At 42.4% G+C, this 26,260-nt stretch overlaps 1 protein-coding gene across 1 annotated transcript in view; it reads left to right on the top strand.

The window, feature by feature from the left end:
• Positions 1–25,978, top strand: part of LOC5565937 (protein serrate) — a 206,572-nt gene extending 180,594 nt beyond the window's left edge. The window contains exons 13-18 of the mRNA XM_021838237.1: positions 4,748–4,898; positions 22,922–23,059; positions 23,142–23,603; positions 23,671–24,026; positions 24,090–24,299; positions 24,365–25,978. Of these exons, the coding sequence (XP_021693929.1) occupies positions 4,748–4,898; positions 22,922–23,059; positions 23,142–23,603; positions 23,671–24,026; positions 24,090–24,299; positions 24,365–25,219 (2,172 nt within the window). The 3' untranslated portion in view covers positions 25,220–25,978. The remainder of the gene's footprint in view (positions 1–4,747; positions 4,899–22,921; positions 23,060–23,141; positions 23,604–23,670; positions 24,027–24,089; positions 24,300–24,364) is intronic.
• The last annotated feature ends 282 nt before the right edge of the window (positions 25,979–26,260 follow it).

Here is a 26,260-nt window from a genome sequence, read left to right on the forward strand (position 1 = left end):
CAGCTGTCGCAAGGACGTGGCCGGTTCAACTCTCGATTGTCGAAAGATGTTTCAATCTTGTCAAGCAAACACTCTGCTTAGAAAATGGAAAACGGAATAATTTTTGAAGAAATTGGAACTTGACAAAAACGGAACACACCTGTACTACTTCATTTCTCAAAAAACTTCCAAACAGATTATAAAAAGCGATTAAAAAGCTTTTGGAAAAGTTTATGAAAAAACGTCTTAAAACCTTTTGTATAACGAAAATTTCTCAGAAAATTCTAAAAGAGCATCTAAGAGAACCTGGAATAAAATTTTCAGAAGCATCTGAAAGAGCTTCCTAAAAGCATATGAAAGCGCCTCCCATAAGCTTTCAAAGCAGTTGCTCAGAAGCGTCTGAATCAGCTATCCAAGAGATCCTGGAGGCTTTCAAAAGGGTTTTCCAGAAGCTTCTGAAACATCTTCCAAGAAAATTCTTAAAAAGCTTCCCAGAAGCTTCTGAAAAAGCTTTCCAGCAACCTCTGAAAGAGCTTCCCAGAAGAATCTGAGATAAAACTTTCCATCTGAAAGAGTTTTCCAGAAGCTTCTACAAAAGCTTCCCAAAAGCTTTGGAAAGAGCTTCCAAGAAGCTTCTGTAACAGGTTACCAGAAGCTTCTGAATGGACTTCCCAGAAGCTTCTAAAACAGCTACCCTGAAACTTCCGCAAAAGCTTTCCAGAGGCTTCTGAGTACGTTTCTAAGAAAGTTCAGGAAGAAGTTCCAGAAGCCTCTGAAGGAGCTTATCAGAAGCTTTTGAGAAAGCTTCCTAGGTGTTTTTGAAAGAGCTTCGCAGAAGCTTCTGAAAAACTCTCCAGATGCTTCTGGAAGAGCTTCCCAGAAGCTTCTGTAAGAGCTTTCCAGAAGTTGCTGAAAGAGCTTTCCAGAAGCTTTTAAAAACAGCTTCCCAGAAGCTTCTGAAAGAGCTTCCCAGAAGCTTCTGAGAGCGCTTTCCAGAAGCTTCTGAAATAGCTTTCTAGAAGCTTCTGAAAGAGCTTCAAAGAAGCTGCAGAAAGAGCTTCCAACAAGCTTCTAAAAGAGCTTCCACGAAGATTCTGAAAGAGCTTCCAAGAAGATTCTGAAAGAGCTTCCAAGAAGCTTCAGAAAGCGCTTCCCTGAAGCTTCTGAAAAAGCTTTCCAGAAGCTTCAACAAACAGCTTACCAGAAATTTCTAAAAACAGTTTCCCAGAAGTTTCAGAAACAGCTTCCCAGAAGCTTCTGGAAGAGCTTATAAGAAGCTTCTGCAAGAACTTCCCAGAAACTTCTGAAAGAGATTCCACGAAGATTTTGAAAGTGCTTCCCAGAAGCTTGTGAAAAAGCTTCCTAGAAGCTCCTGAAAGAGCTTTGCAGAAGCTTCTGAAAAAGCTACCCGAAAGCTTATTAAAAAATCTTCTCAGAAGCTACTAGACGAGCTTTCCAAAAGCCTTTGAAAGAGCTTCCCAGGAGCTTCTGAAATAACTTTTCATGAGCTTCTGGATCAACTTCCCAAAAGCTTCTGAAAAAGCTTCCCAGAAGATACTGAAAAAGCTTTCAAAAAGCTTTTGAACGAGCTTCTCAGAAGCTTCTGAAAGAGCTTACCAGAAGCTTCTGGAAGAGCTCTTCCGAATATTTTGAAAGAGTTTCATAGAAGCTTGTGAAAGTGCTTTCTAATTGCTTTTAAAAGAGCTTTTCAGAGGCCTTTGAAAGATTCCCAGAAGTTTCTGGAAGAGCTTCCCAAAAGCCATTGAAACTGCTTCTCAGGAGTTTCTTAAAGAGATTCCCAGAAGCTTCTGAAAAAGCATTCCAAAAGCTTACCAGAAGCTTCTAAAAGTGCTTTTAAAGAAGCTCTTCAGAAGTGTTTGAAAGAACTTCCGAGAAGCTTTTGGAAGTGCTTTCCAGAAGCATTTGAAATCTTTCCAGAAGCTTATGAATAAGCTTCCTGGAAGCTTCTGAAAAAAAAAACATCTCAAAACATTCTGAAAGAGCTTCGCACAAGCATAAGTAAGCTTCAGTAAGAGCATCCCAGAAGCTGCTTAAACAGCTTTCCAGGAACTTCATAAAGAGCTTTTCAAAAGCTTCTTAGAAACTTCTGAACTAGCTTCCTAGAAGCTTCCCAAGCTGCTGAAATAGCTTTTCAGAAGTCTTCAATAGAGCTTCCCAGCATCTGTGAAGCTTTCGAAAGTGCTTTCAAGTCACCTCCGAAAGAGTTTCCTAGAAGCCTCTGATTAAACTTTCCAGAAAGAAACGCCTACCAGAAGTTTATGTGAAAGCTTCCCAAAAGCTTATTAAAAGATTTCTGATACAGGTTTCCAAAAGCCTTTGAAAAAACTGTTCATAAGCATGGAGAAGAAAAGTCCGAGAAGCTTTTGGAAAGCTTGTGAGAAGCTGCTGTAATAACCTCTTAAATACTTCTGAAAGGGGCTAAGAATAACTTTTATACAAATTCTGAAAGAAACTTTCTAAGAGCCTTTAGGAGCGCTTCTGAGAGCCTCCGAGAAGCAATTGAGGTTCTTCAGGAGAGCCTCCAAGATACTGTCAGGGAAGTTGTTGAGAACTCTTAAGGTTTTGGAAAGTCTTTATGAATGGTTTTGTGAACTATCCAGAGGGCTGCTGATATTCCACAAAAAAACTTCTTAGAACCTCCAGAGAGGACTGTCAGTTTTTTAAAATATGAAGTGAGAGTCCACATGATTTTTTTAAGTACCTGAGAACCTACAGAAAAGCATCTGGAAAGCTTCAGGATTGCTTTCAAGAGAAAGTTTGAGTGAGTTAAAAAAATTGTGAGCTTACAAGGACTACTGTAAACAGGCTTTTAACCCTCTAATACCCAAATTTTTTTTTCGATCTAAATATCATTTTGAGTTATCTAAAATCGTTCTAAACACATTTTAGGCAAAGATTTATTTTTATTCGCAAATCTATGAATTTCGGTTTTTATTTTTTTTTTTTAATTTTTATTTTTGGACATCCCTATCCTTTTCCATTTTTTCTTGAAGCTTCTTCTAGTTACTGATTTTTAGCAATGATAAAATTTAAATTTGTACAATACTTTAAAAAATATTAAATTTTAATTTTTTCCTGGATTTTTTTATTTTCCGTGTGATTAACGGAAAAACAGGTTTGAAATTATTTTAACAACACCAAGCTCTTCTTCTGTGACAGGATAATAGTAGAAAAATATGAAAGGTACGTTTTTTTATATTACACGTTAAATGAACCCCGAGCATTTGTAGGTTATATAAAAATACAATTTTTCAAACAATTTTCAAAAATACAAAATAGTTTCAAAAGTCATAAAACCTTTTCTTATATGCGTGTTATGAGTCAAGGTTCAAGCCAAAATTAAAATCAATTTGATTTTCGAGCTTCGAAAAAATACACAAAATTCCAAAGTGTTCGTGTCCAAAGGCGGGGTTGGGTATTAGAGGGTTAAGAAACTTTCCAAATTTCTCAGGAATAATTGCAAGAAGCTGCTGGAATGCTTCCAAATGTTACTTGAAGATTTGTTCTCCAAAATCAAATATGTTTGGATTTGCTTCAAATCTTAAAATATTCGTCTGTATACTCAACAGATTCGATTTCCTCCTACCCTGGGAAGCCTTTCTCCGGTCCCAAAAATAGCACTGACTCATTCGAAGCCGTCCAAGTCGGGGTAATCTCCGCGCAGCCAATGACTTTGTTTAAGCTTCATCAGACAGCCACAATCAATTCCAAATGATTTCACCAGCGGTGTCAAATTTCCTCACGCCACATCCCCCGCAAATCGACTATAGAAAGCTCCCAATTTATCACGTCTCAAACTCGCCGCGGCGAATGACACAGTGTCGTCCCCTCAGATAAATTTACGATATTACCCTCGACGAGGAGCTGTCCGACAACGGGATTAGCGCTAGTAGGCCTACTGCGTCACCACCACGCTCGCTGCGGCTATTGAAGGGCGCCTACTCGGATCCAAACCATCGATGTTCAAAAATAACTTTTTATGCTAATTATTTCGCTGCCGCGCCGTTGATCTGGCCATTGTCGTGTTTCCTCCCGAGATTGCGGTAATGTAGTCGCGACTGTCGCATTAGCAACGGACTTGGCCCGCGAGTCGACCGATGCTGAGTGACAACCGGAGCGAGTAGTCCCGACGAAAATCCGAAAGCGTTCCGATCGCTGTGCCGGATTATCATAACAATGACTCGGATCGGAGGAACAAAGTGGAAAGATCGGAAGCCGTCGTCGCAGGTCCATTTTATCGTGCGCATATCAACTTTTTTCGTTCGTTCGTTGACTTGGATTGATAAAGCTATTAAATTGAAATTTTTACGTCATATTTTCGGGTGGTGGTGCGTTCTGGCGATGACGACGAGCAGCGCTAATAAGATTAGACCCGTTGATGCAAGGGACCTCCAGACCTCGCTCGCCGTAAAGCGTGAGAACAAGCGTTATGACACTTTTCGGGGTGCGATCGGATCGGATCGGATTGGACAACTTTCTTCCCGCCTGGCTGTGTGTGTGCGTGTTTGTCTGTTTGGACCGAACGAGGTGTCAAAATATGAAGTCTCGGCTGATGGGAAAGCCGACTTGAAGGGCGAGCCGCGTCAGATTTTGTTTTAATTGAAATGAGCCGGATGAGAGTAGCATGACAGCTGGGGGGAGGGGGGAATTGTCAGCGATACAAACGGATCAAAGCAGGCGCGAAAGTGAGAAATTTTTAGTGAGTTGGTTTTGAAGTTTGATTTTTTATATTTGTGTTTACTTACAGGAGGCGAAAGACCACTGCACCTCGTCACCGTGCATCGAAGGACGGTGTTTGAACACTCCCGGCGGTTACTACTGTCACTGTCCGCCGGGTCGAGCTGGCAAGCACTGCGAGTACCTAAGGACGCCCTGTGATTCTCCGCCGTGCTTAAACGGTAAGTTTGAATGTTCCTCTAACTTCATTTGTGTCAAGTTTATGGTTCTTTTGGTTCTAAATCTGGTATCTGTCGAATTGTTCCTTGGAGACACTTTCGTACGCAGCGATATTTTAAAGGAGAGGCACAGTATTGTCGATACTAGATGCAATTTTGCAATTTTAGTTGACTGACATCTAGATTTTGGGGGATTATGAGAATTCTACCAAATTTTACCCCATTTATCCGAATGATGCTACCTGAAATACCAGAGTCCAAAAATGTTTGATTAAATCATGTTTTTATTCAATTACACGATAGAACATGTTCCTTGCTACTACGCTGACAAATTTTCCCGCTCATATAACGGTTATATCATACTTAAACTTCAATTTTTAAAATGGGTCTAAAATTGATCCAATGTACTTTTGATCATGTTTGACGTTTACTGTGTGGACAAAAATACCACATAGGTATTCCTTTTTAGCACTGGGGTTGTTCCTATCTGACATTTCGGGAGATACACGGAAAACAAAATACACCCAAAACATGCGTTTAAACAAAATCTTTAAAAAAACGGCAAAAAATGTTTTTTTCTATATTAATCAACCAAACACATTCTAAAAATTGAGTGAATATGTGTTTTTGCCCCACTTCGGTCCAATGGGATTCGAGGTTATGACATTTAAGGCAATGTAACTCGAGGAAATGGATTTATGATTAATAGGGTAGAATCAGCAGAAACGGTAAAATAAACGATCGAAGTAGCCATGGAAAAACATTTTTACTATGAACTATCACTATTACTTGCGAGCTATCAATATCACTTTGATTTGACAACCAACAGCAGTGATGCGACATCGCACTCTAGATCATAATCACATTCCGCAGTGATTACGTGGTAATTATCCATGCTATTACTGTTTTTCAGTGACCAACAAATAGTTTCATTCTATCTGCAACACTGTCAAAAATATCGTACTGATAACTTGCCATTTTAACTTCTTAATTTAAGGCTAAACTTAACCCATCAGTGACATCCATATTCTATCGCCATCAATGCACTTGTGATGGAGTAGACAGCATGATGTTGATGTGATATAGATTGATCCGAATTGTATCGTAGTCGGCCTGTGCAAATCAGCAAATTTGAAGCGTTGATAGTGACAGCGAGCAACTCTGCTGCAAACATGCTTCCTGATGTTTGGCTTGACGTCATTTGACAGCTAATCAGTAAGTTTGATGATCGGTTTTGGGAGATAGCGATAGTTTTGTTTCTTCCCCAAAACTATCGCTGATGATTTCTAGAACAAAAGCTAAACATATCTAAAGACGTCTCAGAGAGGATCAGAAGTTTCTTCTATCTCAAAATATTGTAAATTGCCTACAGATTTGTTTTTCGACTTTTATTAGATTGTTGATGAGTAAATGCAAACATTTCAAATTTTATACTTTCAAAACAGGAACTGAACCCCAAAACTCACAATTTGATTTTTGTTTGTATTTGAAAATCTTAAATATGCTTGGTGCAGTCATTCATAAAATTTTCTAACAAATTTGAAAAATACGCATAAATTATTCTCCATTGTAGAAAAACAATGATATAATAAGCTTAACATAAGAACATTACAAACACCAACCGTGTATTAAGGCGAAGTAGGCCGTCATTGAAATTTGTACGAGTCGTTGATGATAGTTACTACATTATGTCACAATTTCGAATTAAAGAAAACCAATTGGCATTGCACTGATTCATCTGAAAAAGTATCAGCATACTATATGCATGTCAGCGCACATATCACCACTTTTCTGGATCAATATGATCTCTGAGGACTGAGATTTATCACTTTGAAATTGCAAGCTCTTATGTCAACATGGCTGCCAAAACGAATGACTAGCTACTTAGCCTTAATAATGTTCCGACTAAAAATGTTTATTTGAACTGTTCGTCAGAAAGCTTACTTCCCAGAGGAATACCTTTTCAGTGGTTGTATTCCGGGAAAAAACATCAAATATTCTAGAGAAGCTCATTGAGAAGAATCTGGCAAGCTTCTCGGAAAATTTCCAGCAGTAAAATATTGTTGAAAGCCATTCATGAGATTCACAAAAGATTGAAATTAGATCAGCAAATTTCAAGACGAAAAACAGCTGACGACGAAGCTTGTAAACCAACAAGTAAGCTGCAAGTCCAATTATTTTTTTAAACTCCAGAACAATTTTCGACAAACTTGAAAAACTTCCTAGATGCGCATCTGAAATCTTCTCGGAAGCTCTTCCAGAAGCATTGCGGAAGCTATTCTAAATGCTTTTGGAAAGCTCTTCTTCTCTCAAGCCTCAGAAAGAGCTCCTCAAAAGTATCTTAAAATCTTCACTGACAAATTTCCAAGTTATTTATGAAAAAAAAAACATCCCCGTACCTTATAATACCACCACAGATAACAGATATTTATGCTAGACCAAAAAAAATCTGAAAACGTGTGTGAATTTTCAAATTGAAACTCCTTGCAATCACTAGCGCCGCCAAACAGCGAATTGTGTCAATAAGTGGTGAATATCAGTAACTTGAAATATTTCATATTCACCACTCACAGCGTCATGGGAACTTAGCGATGACAGCGCCACCACAATGTTGCTACTTGTGTTGCCATCCAAAATGACCGTTAATTGTCTTACACAGTTTTACAATCGAACTTCAACATCTGTTATCTGTGATACCACTTTCCGGAAAAAAAAAGCTCCATATAATGTGCTGAAAAGACATCGCCAAAATTACCCAAAGGACTACCCAGAAGCTTTTTAAAAAGTTTCGAAGCAGCTGCTGAAAGAGCACCTTGTAGCTTATAAAAAAGCTTCCCAGAGTTTTTGAAAAGATTTTCCACAATGTTATAAAACCGATTCACCGCAGTTTCTGAAAGAGCTACTAAGATAATTCTAAGCTTGCTTCCCTGTCGCATCTTCAAGTGCCTCTCTGAAGCATGCAAAAAAGCTTTCTAGAATCTTCTAAAACAGCACTGAAAAACCAACTGAAAGAGCTTCCCACAGTAGCTTCTTTAAAGTTCACAAGAAGCTTTTTCAGAAGCATTCGTAAAACTCATTTCGAAGCTTCTGATAAGTTCCTTCGGAAACTTTTAGGACGCTCCTTCAGAAGCTTCTGAATAGCTTTTCAGAGACTTTTCTCAAGATTTTCCAAAGGTTTTTGCCAAGCTCTTTCAGAAGATTCTGGGAAGCTCTTTCAGAAGCTTCTAGGAATCTCTTTCAGAAGCTTCCAGGAATCTCTTTCAGAAGCTTCTTATAGGCTCTTTGAGAAATTCTGGTCAGAAACTTCTGGGGTGCTTTTTCATAAGCTTTTGGAATTCTTTTTCAGAAGCTTCTGGGAAGCGCTTTTAGAAGTTTATGGAAAGTTCTTTGAAAAACTTTTGGGATGCTCTTTTCAAAGCTTCTTGGAAGCTCTTTCAGAAGCTTCTGGGAAACTTTGTCAGAAGTTTCTAGAAGCTCCTGGGAAGCGCTTTCAGAAATTTCTGAGAAGCTCTTTCAAAAGCTCCAAGGAAGCTCTTTCAGAAGCTTCTGGGAAGCTTTTTCAGAAGCTTCTGTGATGCTCTGCCAGAAGCTGCGGGAAACTTCTTCAGAAGTTTCTAGGAAGCTCTTTCAGAAGCTCCTGGGAAGCTCTTTCAGAAGTTGTTGCTTCAGAAGAAGCGCTTTCTGAAGCTTCTGGAAAGCTTTTTCCAAAGCTCCTGGGAAACTCTTTCAGAAGTTTCTTGGAAGCTCTTTCAGAAGCTTCAAGAAGCGCTTTCTTAATCTTCTGGGATGCTATTTCAGAAGCTTTTGGGAAGATCTTCTGCGAAGCTCTTTCAAAACCTTCAGGTAAGCTTATTCAAAAGCTTTCAGTAAGCTCTTTCAAAAGCTTGTTTGAAGCGTTTTCTGAAGCTTCTGGGAAGCTCATTTAAGAGCTTCTTCTTAGAAGCGTTTTCTGAAGTTTCTGGGAAACTCTGTCAAAAGCTTCTGGGAAGCTCTTTTAAAAGCATCTGTCAAAAGCTTCTTGGAACTTCCGTCAAAAGCTTCTGCGAGCTCTTTCAGAAGCTTCTGGGAAGCTCTTTTAAAAACTTCTAGGAATCCTTCTCAGAATTTTCTAGGAAGCTCTTTCAAAACATTCTGGGAAGCTCGTTCAGAAGCTTATGGGATGTTCTATCAGAAGCTTTTGGAATGCTCTTTCAGAAATTTCTTGGAAGCTCTTTCAGAAGCTTCTTGGAAACTCCTTTAAAAATTTCTGGGAAGCTATTTCAAAAGATTCTGGTAAGCTCGTTAAGAAGCTTCTGAGATTCTCTTTCAGAAACTTCTGAAAAGCTCTTTCAGAAGCTTCTTGGAAGCTCTTTCAGAAACTTCTTTAAATCGCTTTCAAAAGCTTTTGGGATGCTCTTTCAGAAGCTTTTGGAAAGCTCGTAAAGATGCTTCTGGTAAGCGGTTACAGTGGCTTCTTAGAAGCGCTTTCTTAAGCTTCTGGGAAGCTCTTTCAAAAGCTTCTGCAAAGCTCTTTTAGAAGTTTCTTGGAAGCTCTTTCAGAAGTTTCTTGGAAGCTCTTTCAGAAGCTTCTTGGAAGCTCTTTCAAAAAAATCTGGGAATCTCCTTTTTGACATAAGCTTTTGAAAGGGCTTCTGGGAAACCCTTTCAAAAGCTTCTGGGAAGCCCTTTCAGAAGCTGCTGGGAAGCTCTTTCAAAATTTTCTTAGAAGCTCGCTCAGAAGCCTCTAAGAAGCTTTTAAAAGCTTCTGGGAAGGTTATCAGCTGCTGGGGGGGTCCTTTCAGAAGTTCTGGGAAGCTTTTTAAAAAGCTTATGAGATGCTCTTTTAAAAGCTTCTGGGAAGCTTTTTCAGAAGCATCTAATAAACTCTTTCAGCAGTTTCTGGGATGCTCTTTCAGAAGCTTCTGAGAAGCTCTTTCAAAATCTTCTAGGGAGCCCTTTGAAAAGCTTCTGGGGAGTGCCTGCAAAACATTCTGGGAACCTCATTCAGATGCTTCCGGGATGCTTTTTCAGAAGTTTTTGGAAAGCTCTTTCAGAAGCTTCTGTAAAACTCTTTCAAAAGCTTCTGGGAAGCTCTTTCAAAAGCTTCTGCAAGCTCTGTCAGAAGCTTCTGGGAAGCTCTTTCAAAAACTTCTAGGAAGCCCTCTCAGAAGCTTCTAGGAAGTTCATTCAAAACATTCTGGGAAGCTCGTTCAGAAGCTTATGGGATGTTCTTTCAGAAGCTTTTGGAAAGCTCTTTCAGAAGCTTCTTGGAAGCTCTTTCAGAAGCTTCTGGGAAGCCCTTTCAGAAGCTTCTGGGAAGCTCTTTCAAAATATTCAGGGAAGCTCGTTCAGAAGCCTCTAAGAAGCTTTTTAAAGCTTTTGGGAAGGTCCTTTCAGAAGTTCTGGGAAGCTTTTTAAAAAGCTTATGAAATACTCTTTTAAAAGCTTCTGGGAAGCTCTTTCAGAAGCTTAAGGGAAGCTTTTTCAGAAGCTTCAGAAGCTAGATCACGAAATAAATGTCCTCTTCCAAATAATCAAACAAAAAGTATTTGAATTGATTTTTTGCAATTTCTCATCGTAATCGGCTGTTTTTCATCTCGCCAATCTGTCATGAAACGGCCTACTTTTCTGCACTGAGGTATACAGTGCGGGAATAGTCATTATGCAACTGAAACCAGTGCTGTAATAGTTCATTACGCAACGCTTTCTCATTACGCAGCTGTTTTGAGTTGCGTAATGAGTCATTACACAACAATTTTTCAGAGATTGTAAACTGATGGTGAATGCAATTTGATAACATTTCTTATACCCTCGTGTGGCCTTCTACGAAATTGCAAAAAATGTTATACGCAACTCATTGCAGAACTCGATTTTTACTGCACTCGTCATAATTATCCTACTTGGCAAGCCTCGTAGGATAAATTTACGACTCGTGTTGTAAAAATCATCATTCTGCAACTTGTTCCGTAAACTACAGTGAAACCTCCATGAGTCAATATTGAAGGGACCATCGACTCATGGAAATATCGAGTCATGGAACAGCAATTCTTTGGAAAGCTGCTTCTAGGGACCATCATAGTAACCATGAAATTATGTTTTTAGTATGGTTCCATGAGTCGATATCGAGTCATGGAACATCGACTCATGGAGGTATCACTGTACTACTTCGTAATGACGGTTTCTCAGTGGAAGTTCATGATTAGCAAGTTCAGCCAACTATGCGTTAAGAAATGTTTGCTGATTTCATATTTAAAAATTGCTCTGATATCGAAAGATCAGTTACTGCACTGTATGCCCTCTAAATCTTCAATACAGCTCTATTCACCGAAGGCGACGCAAACCTCTAAGCAAAACAGACATTTGGCAAGGCGTTCGTGAACGAGTAAATTAGCTGTCATAACCTTCTTTGTAACTCACGGAATTCATTCAATTTCACACTGTCTACTTGGATCGATAGAAACACGAGTTGTCCATTCCCCTTCGGCTTCCACCACTGCCAGGTCATGAACTGAACTTTATACATTCTATCCATGAAACGGGGGTCGCATTTCGCTCTCTGATAGGCCGTTTTCCCACATGCGTACCGAACGGAGGGTTAGGTATAGATCGAACCACCCAATCAATGCGTGTCAGAGGAGCGTTCGTTTACACGGGAGCAGCTGTCACACCTCATCATCATCGCGCGACAACGACTTCGACGACGACGACGGACCCTTATGGGAAATCGATCCGCGTGGACGCGTTCGGCACGATCACTGCGCAAATTGGCAGTTTTGACATACAACTTAATATTATACAATCAGCGTGCCGCGAGTTACTTCTGGATGCGTTTACACTGAAAGCTTTGCTTACGTGCATTTAGCTTCTCTAACAAAGGTTCTATATTCAGTTTTGAACGAAGACTGATTCGTATCTGCAAACCTAACCAGAGATCTTTTCAAGGTTCGTGGATAAGATTCAAACCCAAGTAGACTCAAACAAGTACATTCTTTTAAGTTTGAAGTCCATCGGCTTTCTAGAGTTATCCAAGAACTCCATTGAGTGCATGCCTTCAGACAAGCATTACCAGTAATCTCTTGAAGATAAATTAATAACAATTCTTTGCATGAAGAACTAGAGTATGATCGAAGCACTAACCTAGTTCCACATCCACCGAAAGACCACTGATTACGCTTGTAGATCTGAAGACCTGTACTAAATGAGTTTTTGGGTAACCTTCAGCAGTCTTTAAACTCAAAACATAGAGGAACCATTAACATACCCCCGACCCATTTCGTAAAATGAGGTTCCGCTGTAACGGATCGCGCTCGCCCTGAACTCATTGAAAACAATAAGGTGGGCGCGATTCAGGCTGTCGATCACCGCAACGCCGACGACTGAGATCTCCATCGATACGGGATGACAAGTACCAATCCAATCTAAGTAGGCCTCCGCTGCGCAACAAGAAGACTTTCACTTTGTGTGCGGCATGGCATGGCTGGCTTGGCAAGGGGTCCGGCCTCTACAAGGATCAACTACAACCGCAGGCCCGGCGTATCGATCGCTCATCTCTTAATCACGGCCCGATGACGGTGGAACAAGAACTTGCTGTGCGCACTCTGGTGTGCGATGATCCACTATGATAGGTGTAGTATCGTTGACTAGAACATGAGTTGTAATTTGTTCCCCGCCAAGCCAATAGGGTCGAACACGACGACAACAGACCAGCTTCTCGGTCCAGAGGGCCAGATCTCCCGGGGAGGCAACTCTAATTGTGTTTTCGTTTTCGAAATCGACTCCGATAATTGAGAATGTGACGGGGCGGCGGTGGTGGACCAACAAGCTCTGGAAGGTAAAATAATAAATATGTTGTGTGTGTCTCTGTAGCGAAAGGATTTCAAAACCGTTTTACGACCCCCGCTGGGAGATGGAGTTTAAATAGATACACACGCCCGATGCCGCAAGATGGATTACCGCGCGTCTTCGATGACGTCGCATCGCGCCGCTTATCTCAGTGTGCTATGGGTCAGAGTGGATTGGAAATGGCGTTGGCGTAGCCAACTTTGATCGATGGCGCGACGGTGGCAGACCATTGATTGACTTTTACTTGAGGCGTCTTCGATCGATGAAACTTCAGTTTACAAGTTCAAAATGTCCATTCGGAAGAATTTCTCAAGTAGTCCCCAGATTTTGCATAGCTTATGGGAAGTTTCCAAGAAGCTCATGAAATGAGCTAGATTAGATTAGATTGAAAAGATAAGACTGTGGAGAGCATCCAACAAGAACTTCCTATTAACTACTGGGAGAACGTCCGAAAAAATTCTAACCGAACTTACCGACAATATCTAGAAAAGTATTTCATAGAATTCTTTGAAAGCTTTCTAGAATAACTTCAGAGAAGATCCTAACAAAAAAAAAATGCGAATTTATGATTGATTGAGCAATACAACCTACAGTCCTGTTCAGCAAGAGGATGTCGTCGTCATTCAGGTACTTCTGAGCTTTCCGACCAAAATGTTCAACAGCCAGAAAAAGTTCTCCGTTCACTGTTACCATTGATGGAGCTAATCTGTCGACTAAACTTTATAAAACGTCTGGTCTCTTCTTTGCATCTCCTGCCTTAGTGAATCCCGATTGCTGGGAATTTGGAAGCGGTTAGCGAAAGCCTTTTCCGGAGACGACTGCAGAGCAGAACCAACCAGGAGTTCTCGGAGATTGCGGCCAATGACCACGACTTGAGGCAGCTCTCGCAGCTTGTACAAAACGGTGATTGGAGCTTCAGTTGATAGGGCTTCCAGGTTAAAGATTTTTCGGAATTTAAGCCTAATAGATTTGACTGCCGACTTGCAGAGGGGACCTTCAGCTAGACAAGTTTGCAGTAATCGACACCGGTGTTGAAGAACGCACAAGCCGAAGTGTCTCGAACCTTCCGAGGTTGACCCATATGCTGACTTTACGGCTGGGTTCTGACGCAATTGCAGTAGTTAACATACAGTAGTTCTAAGCTACGGAGATACAGAGATCAAAATTACGGATGTTCTATTATACGAATGAATGGATTTGAAGAAACCTTGAGGTTTCGAGAGGTAATCTCTCGAGGTCCGCTTGCCTTTTAGTTCAGACCGTATCGATTTTTTGGCTGAAGCAGTCCTCTTGTACAACCTTCACAAGGCCGATTAGAGCTTGTCGGAGTTCATCGGCGTTGAAGGAGGGTGTGACTGCACTTGCAGAACTGTAGGACGAACGGTTTTGCCTCGATGATTACTGAACTGGAGTGTATATAATTCTAGATGCCACATCAGGTCAAGCTGAGAATTCCTCTACTGACACGATCGAACGATTATCCTCCAAGCTCTCCGTAATATGTGCCAGCAGTTTAGGTGACTGTTCAACGGCAGAGGAAGTCGTCCCCATAGGAGTCTTTGCCGATCTCCACTGGGTTGATAGAATACAACGTGTTCTACACGGTGAAGCCCAACCAAAACTATTGATTGAACGACATTCCTGTACAAGTCTTGCTGAATTAATAATAGATTATTCCGAATTTGGTTATGGTGCTACTTATCTATTCCTCAGGAGCTTCTGGGAAGCTCACTCTGAAGCTTGTGGGAAGCTCATTTAGAAGATTCTGGGAAGCTTTCACAGAAGCTTCTAGGAAACTCTTCCAGAAGCTTCGTGGAAGCTCTTCCAAATGCTTCTGGAAGGCTTTTTCAGAAGCTTCTAGAAAAGCTTCCCCGCTCTTTCAGGAGCTCCAAAGAAGCTCTGTCAGAAGTTGCTGAGAAACTCTTGCAGAAGCTTCTGGGAAGTTCTTGCAGAAGCTTCTGGAAAGCTATGTAAGAAGCGTTTAAGAAGCTCTTGCAAAAGCTTTTGAAAAGCCCTTTCAGAAGCTTCTGGGAAGCTCTCTCTCTTCAGAAACTTCTAGGAAGCTCTTTCAGAAGTCTCTGGGAAGACTTTTCAGGAACTTCTAGGCAACTCTTTCAGAAGCTTCTGAAAAGGTCTTTCAAAAGCTTCTGGGAAGCTTTTTCACAAGCTTTTGTGAATCTCTTTCAAAAGCTTATGAGATGCCCTTTCAGAAGCTTCTGGGAATACTCTTCAGAAGCTTCAGAGTAACTCTTTCAGAAGCTTCTGGGAAGCTCTTTTAGAAGCTTCTGGGAAGCTCTTTCAGAAGCTTCTGGGAAGCTCTTTCAAAAGCTGTTGTGAAGCTCTTTCAAAACTTCTGGAAAGCTCTTTCAGAAGTTTCTGGGAAACTCTTGCAAAAGCTACCTTGAAGCTCTTTCAGGAGAAACTGGGATGCTCTTTCAGATACTTCTGGATAGCTCTTTCAGAAACTTTTGTAAAGCTTTCTCCAGAACCTCCTGGGAAGCTCTTTTAGAAGCTCTTGGGTGCTCTTTCAAAAGCTTCTGGGAAGCTCTTTCAGAAACTTCTGAAAAACTCTTTTAGAAATTCTAGGAAGCTCTTTCAGAAACTTCTGGAAAGCTCTTTCGAAAACTTCTAGAAAAGCTCTTCTAAAAGCTTTTGGGAAGCTCTCTCAGATGTTATTGTTAAGTTCTTTCTGAAGTTTCTGGGTTGGGTGCTCTTTCTGAAGCTTCTGGAAAGCTCTTTCAGAAGCTTCTGGGAAGCTCTTTCCGAAGCATCTGGGAAGATTTTTCAGAAGCTTCTGGGAAGCTCTTTCAGAAGCTTCTGGGAAGCTCTTCCCGAAGCTTCTGAGAAGAACTTGTCGAAGCTTCTGGGAAGCGTTTCCAGAAGCTTCTAGGGAGCTCTGATGGAAAATTTTGGGAAGCTAATTCAGAAGCTTCTGGAAAACTTTCATAATTTTTTGGGAACCTTATTCAGATGCTTCTGGAAAGCTCTTTCAAAAACTTCTGGAAAGCTCATTAAGAAGATTCTGGAAAGCTCTTCCAGATGCTTCTGAAAAGCTCTTTCAGAAACTGCTGGAAAACTCTTTCAGAACCTTCTGGGAAGCTTTTTCCTAAGCTTTTAGGAAGCTCTTTCAGAAGATTTTGAGAAGCTCCTTCAGAAACTTCTGGGATGCTCTTTCAGAAGCTTCTGGGAAGACTTTTCAGAAGCTTCAAAGCAACTCTTTCAGAATCTCTTTCAAAGCTTCTGGGAAGCTCTTTCAGAATCTTCTGGGATGCTTTTCCAAAAGCTCTTTCTGAAGCTTCTGGGAACACTTTTCTGAAGCTTCAGAGCAACTCTTTCAGAAGCTGCTGGGAAACTCTTTCAGAATCTTCTGGGAAGCTTTTGACGTAGGACTACGTCTTTGTTTTCTATATTGGGGTGCACTTTAAAAGTACGGAAAATGAGACATGTAACGAAATTAGGGGAGATTTTGAACGTTAATAACTCAGTTGTTTATGAACCAATTATTACGATTTTAGTATCATTCGATCAGAAATGTATCTACGCATCGTTAGTAATATATCAGATAAGTGAATTTTGTTGTTAAACTATTGAAAATTTGATAAATGTTGACCCCTTTCTTATCCAACCAATCACGTTAGAGCACTTTTCGACGGTGTCGCTTCCCACTATAAAAGCAAACGGGTCCCTGCTTCTTCCCTCAGTCTTCTTTTTGCGGTCGGACTGTGAACACGATTGGGCGAGTCATTCTCGCTTTGCTTTTGCACCCGCGTCACAGTCCAATTTGTGTCGTCGGAAGAGGAAGACGCAAGATTGATTTGCGGCGGCGATGACGATGGCTTGGGCGCTTCTCCGAGCGGCAAACTACTGCTGCTCGGAGAAGCGTCCAAGCCATCGTCGTCGCCGCCGCAAATTTATCCGCGCTCCCAGATTTCGACCCGTGATAAGTTCAGCATCGGTGGTCAAGAAGCAAGCCCGATAGGAACCAGATACCAGAGTTGCTGATCCGAGGAGCTGCTGCTAATCGAGCGTCGGAATCGCTCGAGTTTCCAGATTTCGACACGTGGCCGTGGATCCACTACCCGTTGCTGTTGCTGTTTGCGTTTAGGATTTCCCGTTTGACCATGGCATAATAACTTCCCGCAGTGCTATTTATCTGCCATCGGACCTTATCAGGACCATCAAATTTGTGGAAAAGAGTTGAAGGGATAATATTTCCGACCTTATTAGATCTTATATTTCTCAATCAATCTCGCAGCTTCATACAAAATTTTATTTGTTAAGAATAATTGACTATTCGTGGACGCTGCTGTAGTGCCGTCGGGGTGAGTGCTCAACATTTCACAACGAATGTAACCTAGAGTGGAATTTCCGACAGTGTCTTTGATTTGCCATATTTTATGAGAACACTTCGATTACGAAAATGATCACATGTAACAAAATTGCGACATGTTTAGAATGCTTTCGAAAAGAAATTAAAGAGTTGTTTGTGTAATATTCCCTAATGTGTTTACCACATACTTGCTATAATCTCTTAATTCATCTCATAGCATCATACAATAATTGATTTATTACGAATAATTGACAATACGGCAATTTGAGGATATTTTCGAGGACGCTGCTGCAGTGCCGTCGGGATGCAATAACAGCATAATGCTAATCTTGTACATCCCTTACCCAAACATCAGTTTCATATAGCCTATTTACCAGAAAAGAAAACGAAGAATTTGAAAGGAGGAGCATCACCTGCTATTCTAAGGGTATAAAGCATCCCTCCTTCGTTGAATTCGGTTTCATTCTGTTTTCGCTTTCGAGCTGGTAAGAGCTCCTCCAAACCTGCTCAGCTCCTCGCTACCAGAGGCAAGCTGTTTGTACGAGATGGCTGAAGAAAATCGACCAAAGCCGCTTGTTGAAGCGCACCGCTTGTCAGCACCGCAAATCTCATCGGGCGAGGAGGATTGCAACCAGTGCGCCGTCAAAATGTGTCCGTGTTACGCAAATTCAACAATTCAATCGGCCCTTTTCAGAGCCAACAAATGTGTTTTAAAGAGTTGATTGTGTAATATTCCCTAATTTGTTCGAGATGGCTGAAGAAAATCGACCAAAGCCGCTTGTTGAAGCGCACATCGTCATCAGCACTGCAAATCTCATCGGGCGAGAAGAACGCAACCAGTGCGCCGTCAAAATCAAACTCATCATCTGTGGTGCAGTCAAGAATCAAGCCTGTTAGGTACCATTACCACTATTATTAGGCAAATCAAGCGTCTGGCTAGTGAAATTGCTCAAGATTTCAAACTTGAGCTACATTTTAAGATTTCGACTTCAGCCGTGTGGTCCAATATCTGTTGCTGATGTGTGCCATCCACACGACGAAACATTCAGCTGGTTCGTCGTATAAGCAGAGAACTTGTTCATTGCATTGCATTGAGGATTTTTCGTTTAACCATGGCAATCAACTGATAATATCCTGTAGTGCCATTTATCTATAACAGCATTCGTGCTAACAAAGCCTTTGGCTCTTTTTAGGGCCACCACATGTGCGTAAAAGAGTTATCGGAGTAATATTTCCGACTTAATTTATTACATTGCAAAGCAATGAATAATATTTCTCTCAAACCATAAGAACTACAAAGCGATGACTGGATCTTCTACTGAATCAATACTGTTCTTTCCAATGCTACTGTATATTTCAGAGGAGGTTATTAATATAATTTCATAATGATCATACATCCTGAAGTGAAATTTCACATTTTCATAGATAAATATGACGAATGATTGATCAAATTGCAAATCGTTATATGCATTAATATTTACGAAAGTTTCGAGCACTGAAAACAGTATGAAGTCAAAACGAGCAACAAGAATGACATAAATTCAGTTACATTAACCATCGTGGTCCTACGTCACCAGTTCGTACAACCCCATAGGGATGTACCCTTATAGTTTTTCAGAAGCTTTTGGGAAGCTCTTTCAGAAGCTTTTGAGAAGCTCTTTCAGAAACTTCTGGGATGCTTTTTCTTAAGCTTTTGGGAAGCTCTTTCAGAAATTTTTGAGAAGCTCCTTCAGAAACTTCTGGGTTGCCCTTTCAGAAGCTTCTGGGAAGACTTTTCAGAAGCTTCCAGGCAACTCTTTAAGAAGCTTCTGGGAAGCTCTTTCGATTGCTTTTGTGAAGCTCTTTCAAAGGTTCTGGGAAGCTCTTTCAGGAGCTTCTGGTATGCCTTTTCAGAAGCTTATTGGTAGCTCTTCCAGAAGCTTTTGGGAAGACTTTTCAGAAGCTTCAGAGAAACTCTTTCAAAAGCGCTTGGGAAGCTCTTTCAGAAGCTTCTGGGATGCCCTTTCAGAAGCATCTGGGCAATTTTTTCGGAAGCTTCTGGGAAGACTTTTCAAAAGCTTCCAGCAACTCTTTCAGAAGCTTCTGGGCAATTCTTTAAGAAGCTTCTTGGAAGCTTTTTCAGAAGCTTCTGGAAAGCTCTTTCAGAAGCTTCTGGAAAGCTCACTCAGGAGCTTCTGTGAAACATGTTTAAAAGTTACTGGGAAGCTTTTTCAGAAGCTTTTGTGTAGCTCTTTCAAAAGCTTCTGGGATGCCATTTCAGAAGATTTTGAGAAGCTCCTTCAGAAACTTCTGGGTTGCCCTTTCAGAAGCTTCTGGGAAGACTTTTCAGAAGCTTCCAGGCAACTCTTTAAGAAGCTTCTGGGAAGCTCTTTCAATTGCTTTTGTGAAGCTCTTCCAAAGGTTCTGGGAAGCTCTTTCAGGAGCTTCTGGTATGCCTTTTCAGAAGCTTATTGGAAGCTCTTCCAGAAGCTACTGGGAAGACTTTTCAGAAGCTTCAGAGAAACTCTTTCAAAAGCGCTTGGGAAGCTCTTTCAGAAGCTTCTGGGATGCCCTTTCAGAAGCATCTGGACAATTTTTTCAGAAGCTTCTGGGAATACTTTTCAAAAGCTTCCAGCAACTCTTTCAGAAGCTTCTGGGCAACTTTTTAAAAAGCTGCTTGGAAGCTTTTTCAGAAGCTTCTGGAAAGCTCTTTCAGAAGCTTCTGGAAAGCTCACTCAGGAGCTTCTGTGAAACATGTTTAAAAACTGGGAAGCTTTTTCAGAAGCTTTTGTGAAGCTCTTTCAAAAGCTTCTGGGATGCCCTTTCAGAAGTTTCTGGGAAGCTAATTCAAAAGATTCTGAAAAAACTTTAAGGCGAAGTAGGCCGTCATTGAAATTTGTACGCGTCGTTGATGATTGTTGCTAATTCATCTCACGATTTCGAATTAAAAAAATCAGTTGGTTTTGCACTGACAAAGCTGAAAAAGTATCAGCATACTTTACGCGTACAGTGATAGTCAATATAAACTGTCGATAATGTCGATATCACTTTGAAATATCACGCTGCAAAGTCATCATTGCTGCTAAAACGATTGACGGGCTACTTCGCCTTAAAAGGTTTGAAGGAAGCTCTTTCAAAAGCTATTAGGAAGCTTTTTCAGAAAAAAAGCTTTTTAATAACTCGATTAAATAGGGGACGGACCTGGTGTAGTGGTTAGAACACACGCCTCTCACGCCGAGGACCTGGGATCGAATCCCATTCCCGAGATAGTCACTAAAAATTTCAGTGACGACTTCCTTCGGAAGGGAAGTAAAGCCGTTGTCTCCGAGATGAACTAGCCCAGGGCTAAAAATCTCGTTAATAAAGATAGAAAAAAAAACTCGATGAAATGCTTCTGGAACGCTCTTCCAGTAGCTACTCGGAAGTTGTTTCAGAGGCTTCTGAAAAGTTCTTTCAGAAACTACAGAAAACTGTTTCAAAATATTTTGGGAAGCTCTTCCAGAACTTTCTGGAAAACTCTTTAGGAAGCTTCTGGAAAGCTCTTTCAGAAGCTTCTGAAAGCTCTTTCAAAAGCCTCTAAAAAGCTATTTCAAAAGCTCATGGGAAGTGTTTTCAGAAGCTTCTGGAAAGCTATTCCAGGAGCTTCTGGAGGCTCTTTCAGTAGCTTCTGGGAACCTCTTTCAGGAGCTTTATGGAAGCTCTTTCAGAAGCTTCTGTGAAGCTCTATCAGAAGCTACTGGAAAGCTCTATCAGAAGCTTCTGGGAAGCTCTTTCAGAAGCTTCTGGGAAGTTCTTTCAGAAGCTTCTGAGAAGCTCTTTCATAAGCTTTTGAAAAACTCATGCAGAAGCATCCAGAAAGCTCACTCAGAAGCTTTTTTGAAACTTATTTAAATGTTTCTGGGAAGCTCTTTGCGAAGCTTCTGGGAAGCTCTTTCAGAAGCTTCTGGTAAGATCTTTCAGAAGCTTTTGAGAAGTTCTTTCAGGAGCTCCTCAAGAAGCTTCTGGGAAGCTCTTTCAGAAGCTTCTGGGTAGCTCTTCCAGAAGTTTCTAGGAAGCTTCTTCAGAGGCATTTAGAAAACTTCTTCAAAAGCTTTTGAGAAGGTCTCTAAAAAGCTTATAGGAAGCTCTTTCAGAAGCTACTGGGAAGCTCTTCCAGTGTCTTCTGGGAAGCTCTATGCGAAGTTTCTGGGAAGCTTTTCCAGAAGCTCTCAATAGTCTCTAGGAAGTTCTTCTAGAACCCTCTGGGAAGCTTTTTCAGAAGCTCCTGGAAAACTCTTGCAGAAACTTTTGAGTAGCTCTTTAAAATACTTCTAAGAAGCTCCTTCAAAAATTTCTGGGAATCTCTTTCAGAAGCTTCTGGGAAGCTCTTTCACATGCTTCTGGGAAACTCTTTCTAAAACTTCTGGGAAGCTCTCTCCGAAGTTTATGGGAAGCCCTTTCAGAAGTTTCTGGGAAGATTTTTCAGAAACTTTTGCGAAGATCTTATTCTGGAAGGATTCTGGAAGGACTTTAAGAAGCTTCCGGGAAGCTCTTCCAAAAGCTACTGGGAAGCTTTTTCATAAGTTTCTGGGAAGCTCTTTAAAGTCAGCTTCATATTTCAGTTAACGCCTGCTCTGTTGATTTGCCTCCACCGCAAAGACCCGTCACCACAATCTGTGATGTGACCGCAACGCGATCGCCCAAAGCAAGCCATTCGTCATCTGCGTAACTAGTTAGGGAACCGCCGCCCCATCAGGCCGTGAAATAAAGAAACCCCTCAATGGTCATTTTTCCACCTATTTATCTTGAATAAAAACTCACCGTGTATTTTGCATCCGCTGCCCCTCGTCGCTGCGGGCCCGATCCAGTTAGCACCGAAAATGGATTGCTTGGATTGCCTTCTGCCCATTCTCTACACCACGATTACTCACGCGGGTTGTATTCAAATGATGATCGAGCTCCTGCGGACCGTGTAAAACTAATGACATTATGGCGATTATTCTTGCTCGTGATTGTTTCCTTCTCTCTGTGCCTTCCTCCGAATGGTGTTGCGGAGCGGTGAGGTGAGGTGTGGTGGTGATAAATCGCTTACAACTTATTTATATGCGCCGAGGCAGAAGAAGAACAGCGCAAATTTATATTTGTCATGTCTCATTATTACTCTCACAACACCAACCGGAGGAGCAGAAAAGATGGAACTCCAGCTCATTTGAACGAAACGACTTTGTAGCGCTCTTTTCACACCATGGCGAATGGAATGGCCATTATGCGGAGGAGTGAGAGGGGGAAGGCACTCAGAAATTACCTTATTTATTCAAGTAAATTGAAAAATTAAACACTTTTCTATTTAACGATGTTTGATTTCTTCGCCGTCGTCGTCGTCGACGACGAGTGAGAAATGGGAAAACAAAAGAATGACTTCGTTGAGGGGAAAGAATAGCGAAGGGAAAGGGCTCTCTATGCCTCTCGCTCTGCGTGAGTGTAATTACTGTCGAGGTAAGAATTTTTCCTATGCAGAGCCGAAGACAAATCATACAAAATCTCGTCGCTAGCTTCGGGTGATAAAAACTTGATAAAGTAATCTAGGCAGAAGGAGCCATAGCCGCATCCGTAATTGCATTGTTTGAACAAGCTTTTTCCTCTGCCCCTAGATGGCGCGCCTAATTAAACGAAAAACAGCCACCAGAATTTGTGCAGAAAACGGCGACGGCGCTTCGTAATGAAGCAATTTAGTAATTAATCAACGCCTGCTCCTGGGAACGCTGCTGCTGCTGCAGTCGTCGTTTGACAGTGCGGTCAGGGTTGCCACTTTTCCATGTCCGATTAGAACCAAAATCTACACCACCATATGACCGAATGTAAGTAAATTATCCGGGATTTTTCTCACCGCTTGCTTTGTTGTTTTGTCACCACGCAGATGGCTGTACGATGACGAACGAAACCTCCGGTTCGACGGCGCTGACCCCGTGTAGCGGCCGTGGGAAATGCGAATCCAGCACGTTGGGGTCGAGCTGCGTCTGTCAGACCGGTTTCACCGGGCCCTTCTGCCAGCACAGTAAGTGTTCTTGTTGGGAATTCGGGGAAGGTCGTCGGAAGCTAACTTCTGTTTTTTCTGTTCTTATCTTGTCCTTGTTTAGATGTTAACGAGTGCTTCTCGAATCCGTGCAAGAACAGTGGAATCTGTATCGATGGCGACGCGGATTATACCTGTGAGTGCCCTCCCGGATGGACTGGGAAAAACTGTGCGGATCGTGCCGTGCAGTGTCTTCCCGGGCAGTGTCTGAATGGGGGTTCGTGCATCTTGTCGCCGATCTCCGGCATATCACAGTGTCGGTGTACTCTCGGGTGGGGTGGCCCGTTCTGCAACGAACCCGTGGACCAGTGCCAGGGTCAGCCGTGTCACAACGGAGGAACGTGCGAGTCAGGTCCCGGGTGGTTCCGCTGTCTTTGTGCGCGGGGCTTCTCCGGTCCGGACTGCCGAATCAACGTGAACGAGTGCTCGCCGCAGCCATGTCTCGGTGGAGCCACGTGCAAGGACGGGATCGGAGGCTTCACGTGCCTCTGCCCCGTCGGACGGAGAGGCGTTCGGTGTGAAATTCGTAAGTTCAAGACACTGAATTCACATAGAGTAGTATTCACTGATTTTTTTTTTTCTATTTCCAACAGTTCTTTCGGACCCCTCGTCAGTGTGCTCGAACACGACGACCAACTCTCCGTACGACCCTTTGGTGACGAGCGACTCGTCAACGCCTACTGCGCCGATCGACGAGGGCAACTGCAATTCGTGCGTCTGCGTCAACGGGAAGCCTCGCTGTTCGAACATGTGGTGCGGCCTGCGGAACTGTTTGAACAAAAATCTGTCCAACAGTGCATGCGAAAGTCATCAGGTTTGCGTGCCGGCAGCGCAGGAAAGCTGTCTGGCGCCACCGTGCGCACCCCGTGGAGACTGCCGGACGTTTGAGCCGTCTCGGAGGGTCGCCCCTCCGCGGATACCGGCACCCATCGATTGCTGGCCAAATCAGGTAAGATCACTACGATCCCCTAAGATTGAACAGTTCTTTACTTATGAATGTCTCATCATCCAGGCCACCCTCGGTACACACTGCGCGCGGATATCGATCCTGATGGAGCTGAACCGACTGTCGCGGGGCACTTCCGTTGACGGCATGTGTCATCTGCTACGGCTGCAGCTCGGCGAGAAACTCGTCAAGAGCCCCTCGATCGACGTTACGGTCTTCGTGGTGGTGATGTGCGATCTCAAAACCGGAACCAACGATACGATCGAAGTTACTCTGGTAAGTTTCCAGCCTGCTTTGTCTGCGGAACTTCTCCTAACGATGTCCTAATCTTTTCTTCGCAGTCTACTCCGACGGACACCAGCAACAGTGCGTCCAGCCCTCTGACGGAAGCCGTTCGCCTTCTGGCGGAGATCCTCTCGCGTCAGCAGGGCGTCCAGAACGACTCCTTTCAGACGGACGTGGCCGAGGCAGCTCCACTGACTTCCATCCTGGAGGTCAAGGTGGAAACGGCGCTGATTAACGAAACCAACGCCGGATCGAACTACCTGATAGCGGTAGGCTTCGGCATTGCCATAGTAGCGCTCTGCGTAGGCGCCTTCGTGGCACTCGTCTGGCGCCAAAAGCTCCAAAGCCACAGTGGCTCCGGAACGAATCTCACCCCGCACATGGACCTGTCTCGAAGCCATGAGGAAGAAAAGAGCAACAATCTCCAAAACGAGGAGAACTTCCGGAGGTACGCCAACCCCCTCAAAGGCAGTGCCAGTTCGCTGCGAGGTGCCATGGAACTCAGCCTGAACCCAGCGCCGGAGATCAACCAAATAGCCGGCCCAAGCACGGTCCATCGGTCCCAGCAGCTCTACCCCAGCTGCGGCAACGATGCCGAGTTCGAGAAGGATCCCGAAAAACAAAAGGCCGCCAATCGAAACTCGCACATCCTGCTGCACAAAACGCAAAACTCCGACATCACCAAGAACATTGTCAGCTCGATCGAGAGCCAACACAAAGACTTTGGCAAGCGAAGCATCAACGAGCACACGGCGCCCGGAGGCGTCGCGATGCCCCCTTCCACGCCCAGCAGTGCCTCAGTAGTAATGCCAGTGAATGGCGCAGTAGTGGTAAGTAGCGTAGCAACGGCACCCAGCAGTACGGCGCCTACTGCGATGATTGATTCCGATGTTCTCACCGTACATGTATGAGGCTCTCCAGCTCTCATCAGCCGAGAGCAGTACGGACTAAAAGTGAGATTCTCATTTCTCTGAATAGGACTTATTTTATTTTCTAGAATTTTTAAAAGTATTTATTTGCCTTCCCTCTCACTCATACACACTGAAACAAAAAAACGAACCGCGTAGACTTGATTGTTGACATTAGATAGTGCTTGTGCATCGTGTAAATATAGGACCGAAGGTGGACGATACGCAAAACTGTATGCCGTGAAAGAATGAGTGCATTTTCCGTACTTTGAGAAGCAAGACAAGAATGACATTTAGCAGCCGCGTAGAGTGTACAGTTTAATGTAATGTGATATTAAGTAAGGAGAAGCAATATATTTCTTTAGGTTGATCGAACGAACGAAAGACGGAGAGAGAAGGAGAGAGATCACAATATTTATCGCGTCGTTTGCGCACGCAGACTTAATTCTAGTTAGTTTTTCGTCGCGAAAAAACTGATCCCAGCACACAAATTTCGCTTTATTGAAAAAGCGGAATATTTTGGCGCCATCTGTATAAACGATAAAAACGAACATTAAGTGACACTTAAACGATAACTCATTACAAATCCACAAAAAAAAAGACACGAACGCACTAATTTAAAAGAGTAGGCTTTAAGAATCTCAAAACGAATAGGAAATGAAAAGTTTACACTAAATAAAATAGTTCCTTGTTTAGTTACGGTCGTTTTAGCCTAGAATGCTTGAATAGTTTTAAACAGAAGACAGTGGAAGAAGTAAAAACTTGTACAGAGCGTTAAACAATTAAGTTTTTCCTCCCCTCCCAGTATAGCAAAGAGATTTTCTGAGCAGCGCTCTAGCGATAAATGACACAGACAGACGTACTCAAAACCCGAATGCAGCGGCGATTTTATACAGATAGTTAGATAGCTGCAGCAGATCGGTACGTAGGGTAATCACACGCGGATGACGGAATCCTGACTGTGATCGAATCAAACAATAAAATGTGCATGTATTTATCGCGGCAAACAATAGCTCTCGGTACATTCCGAAATTTTTAAACAAC

The sequence above is a fragment of the Aedes aegypti genome, chromosome 1 (assembly GCF_002204515.2).
Source record: "Aedes aegypti strain LVP_AGWG chromosome 1, AaegL5.0 Primary Assembly, whole genome shotgun sequence".
Classification (NCBI taxonomy): Eukaryota; Metazoa; Arthropoda; class Insecta; order Diptera; family Culicidae; genus Aedes; species Aedes aegypti.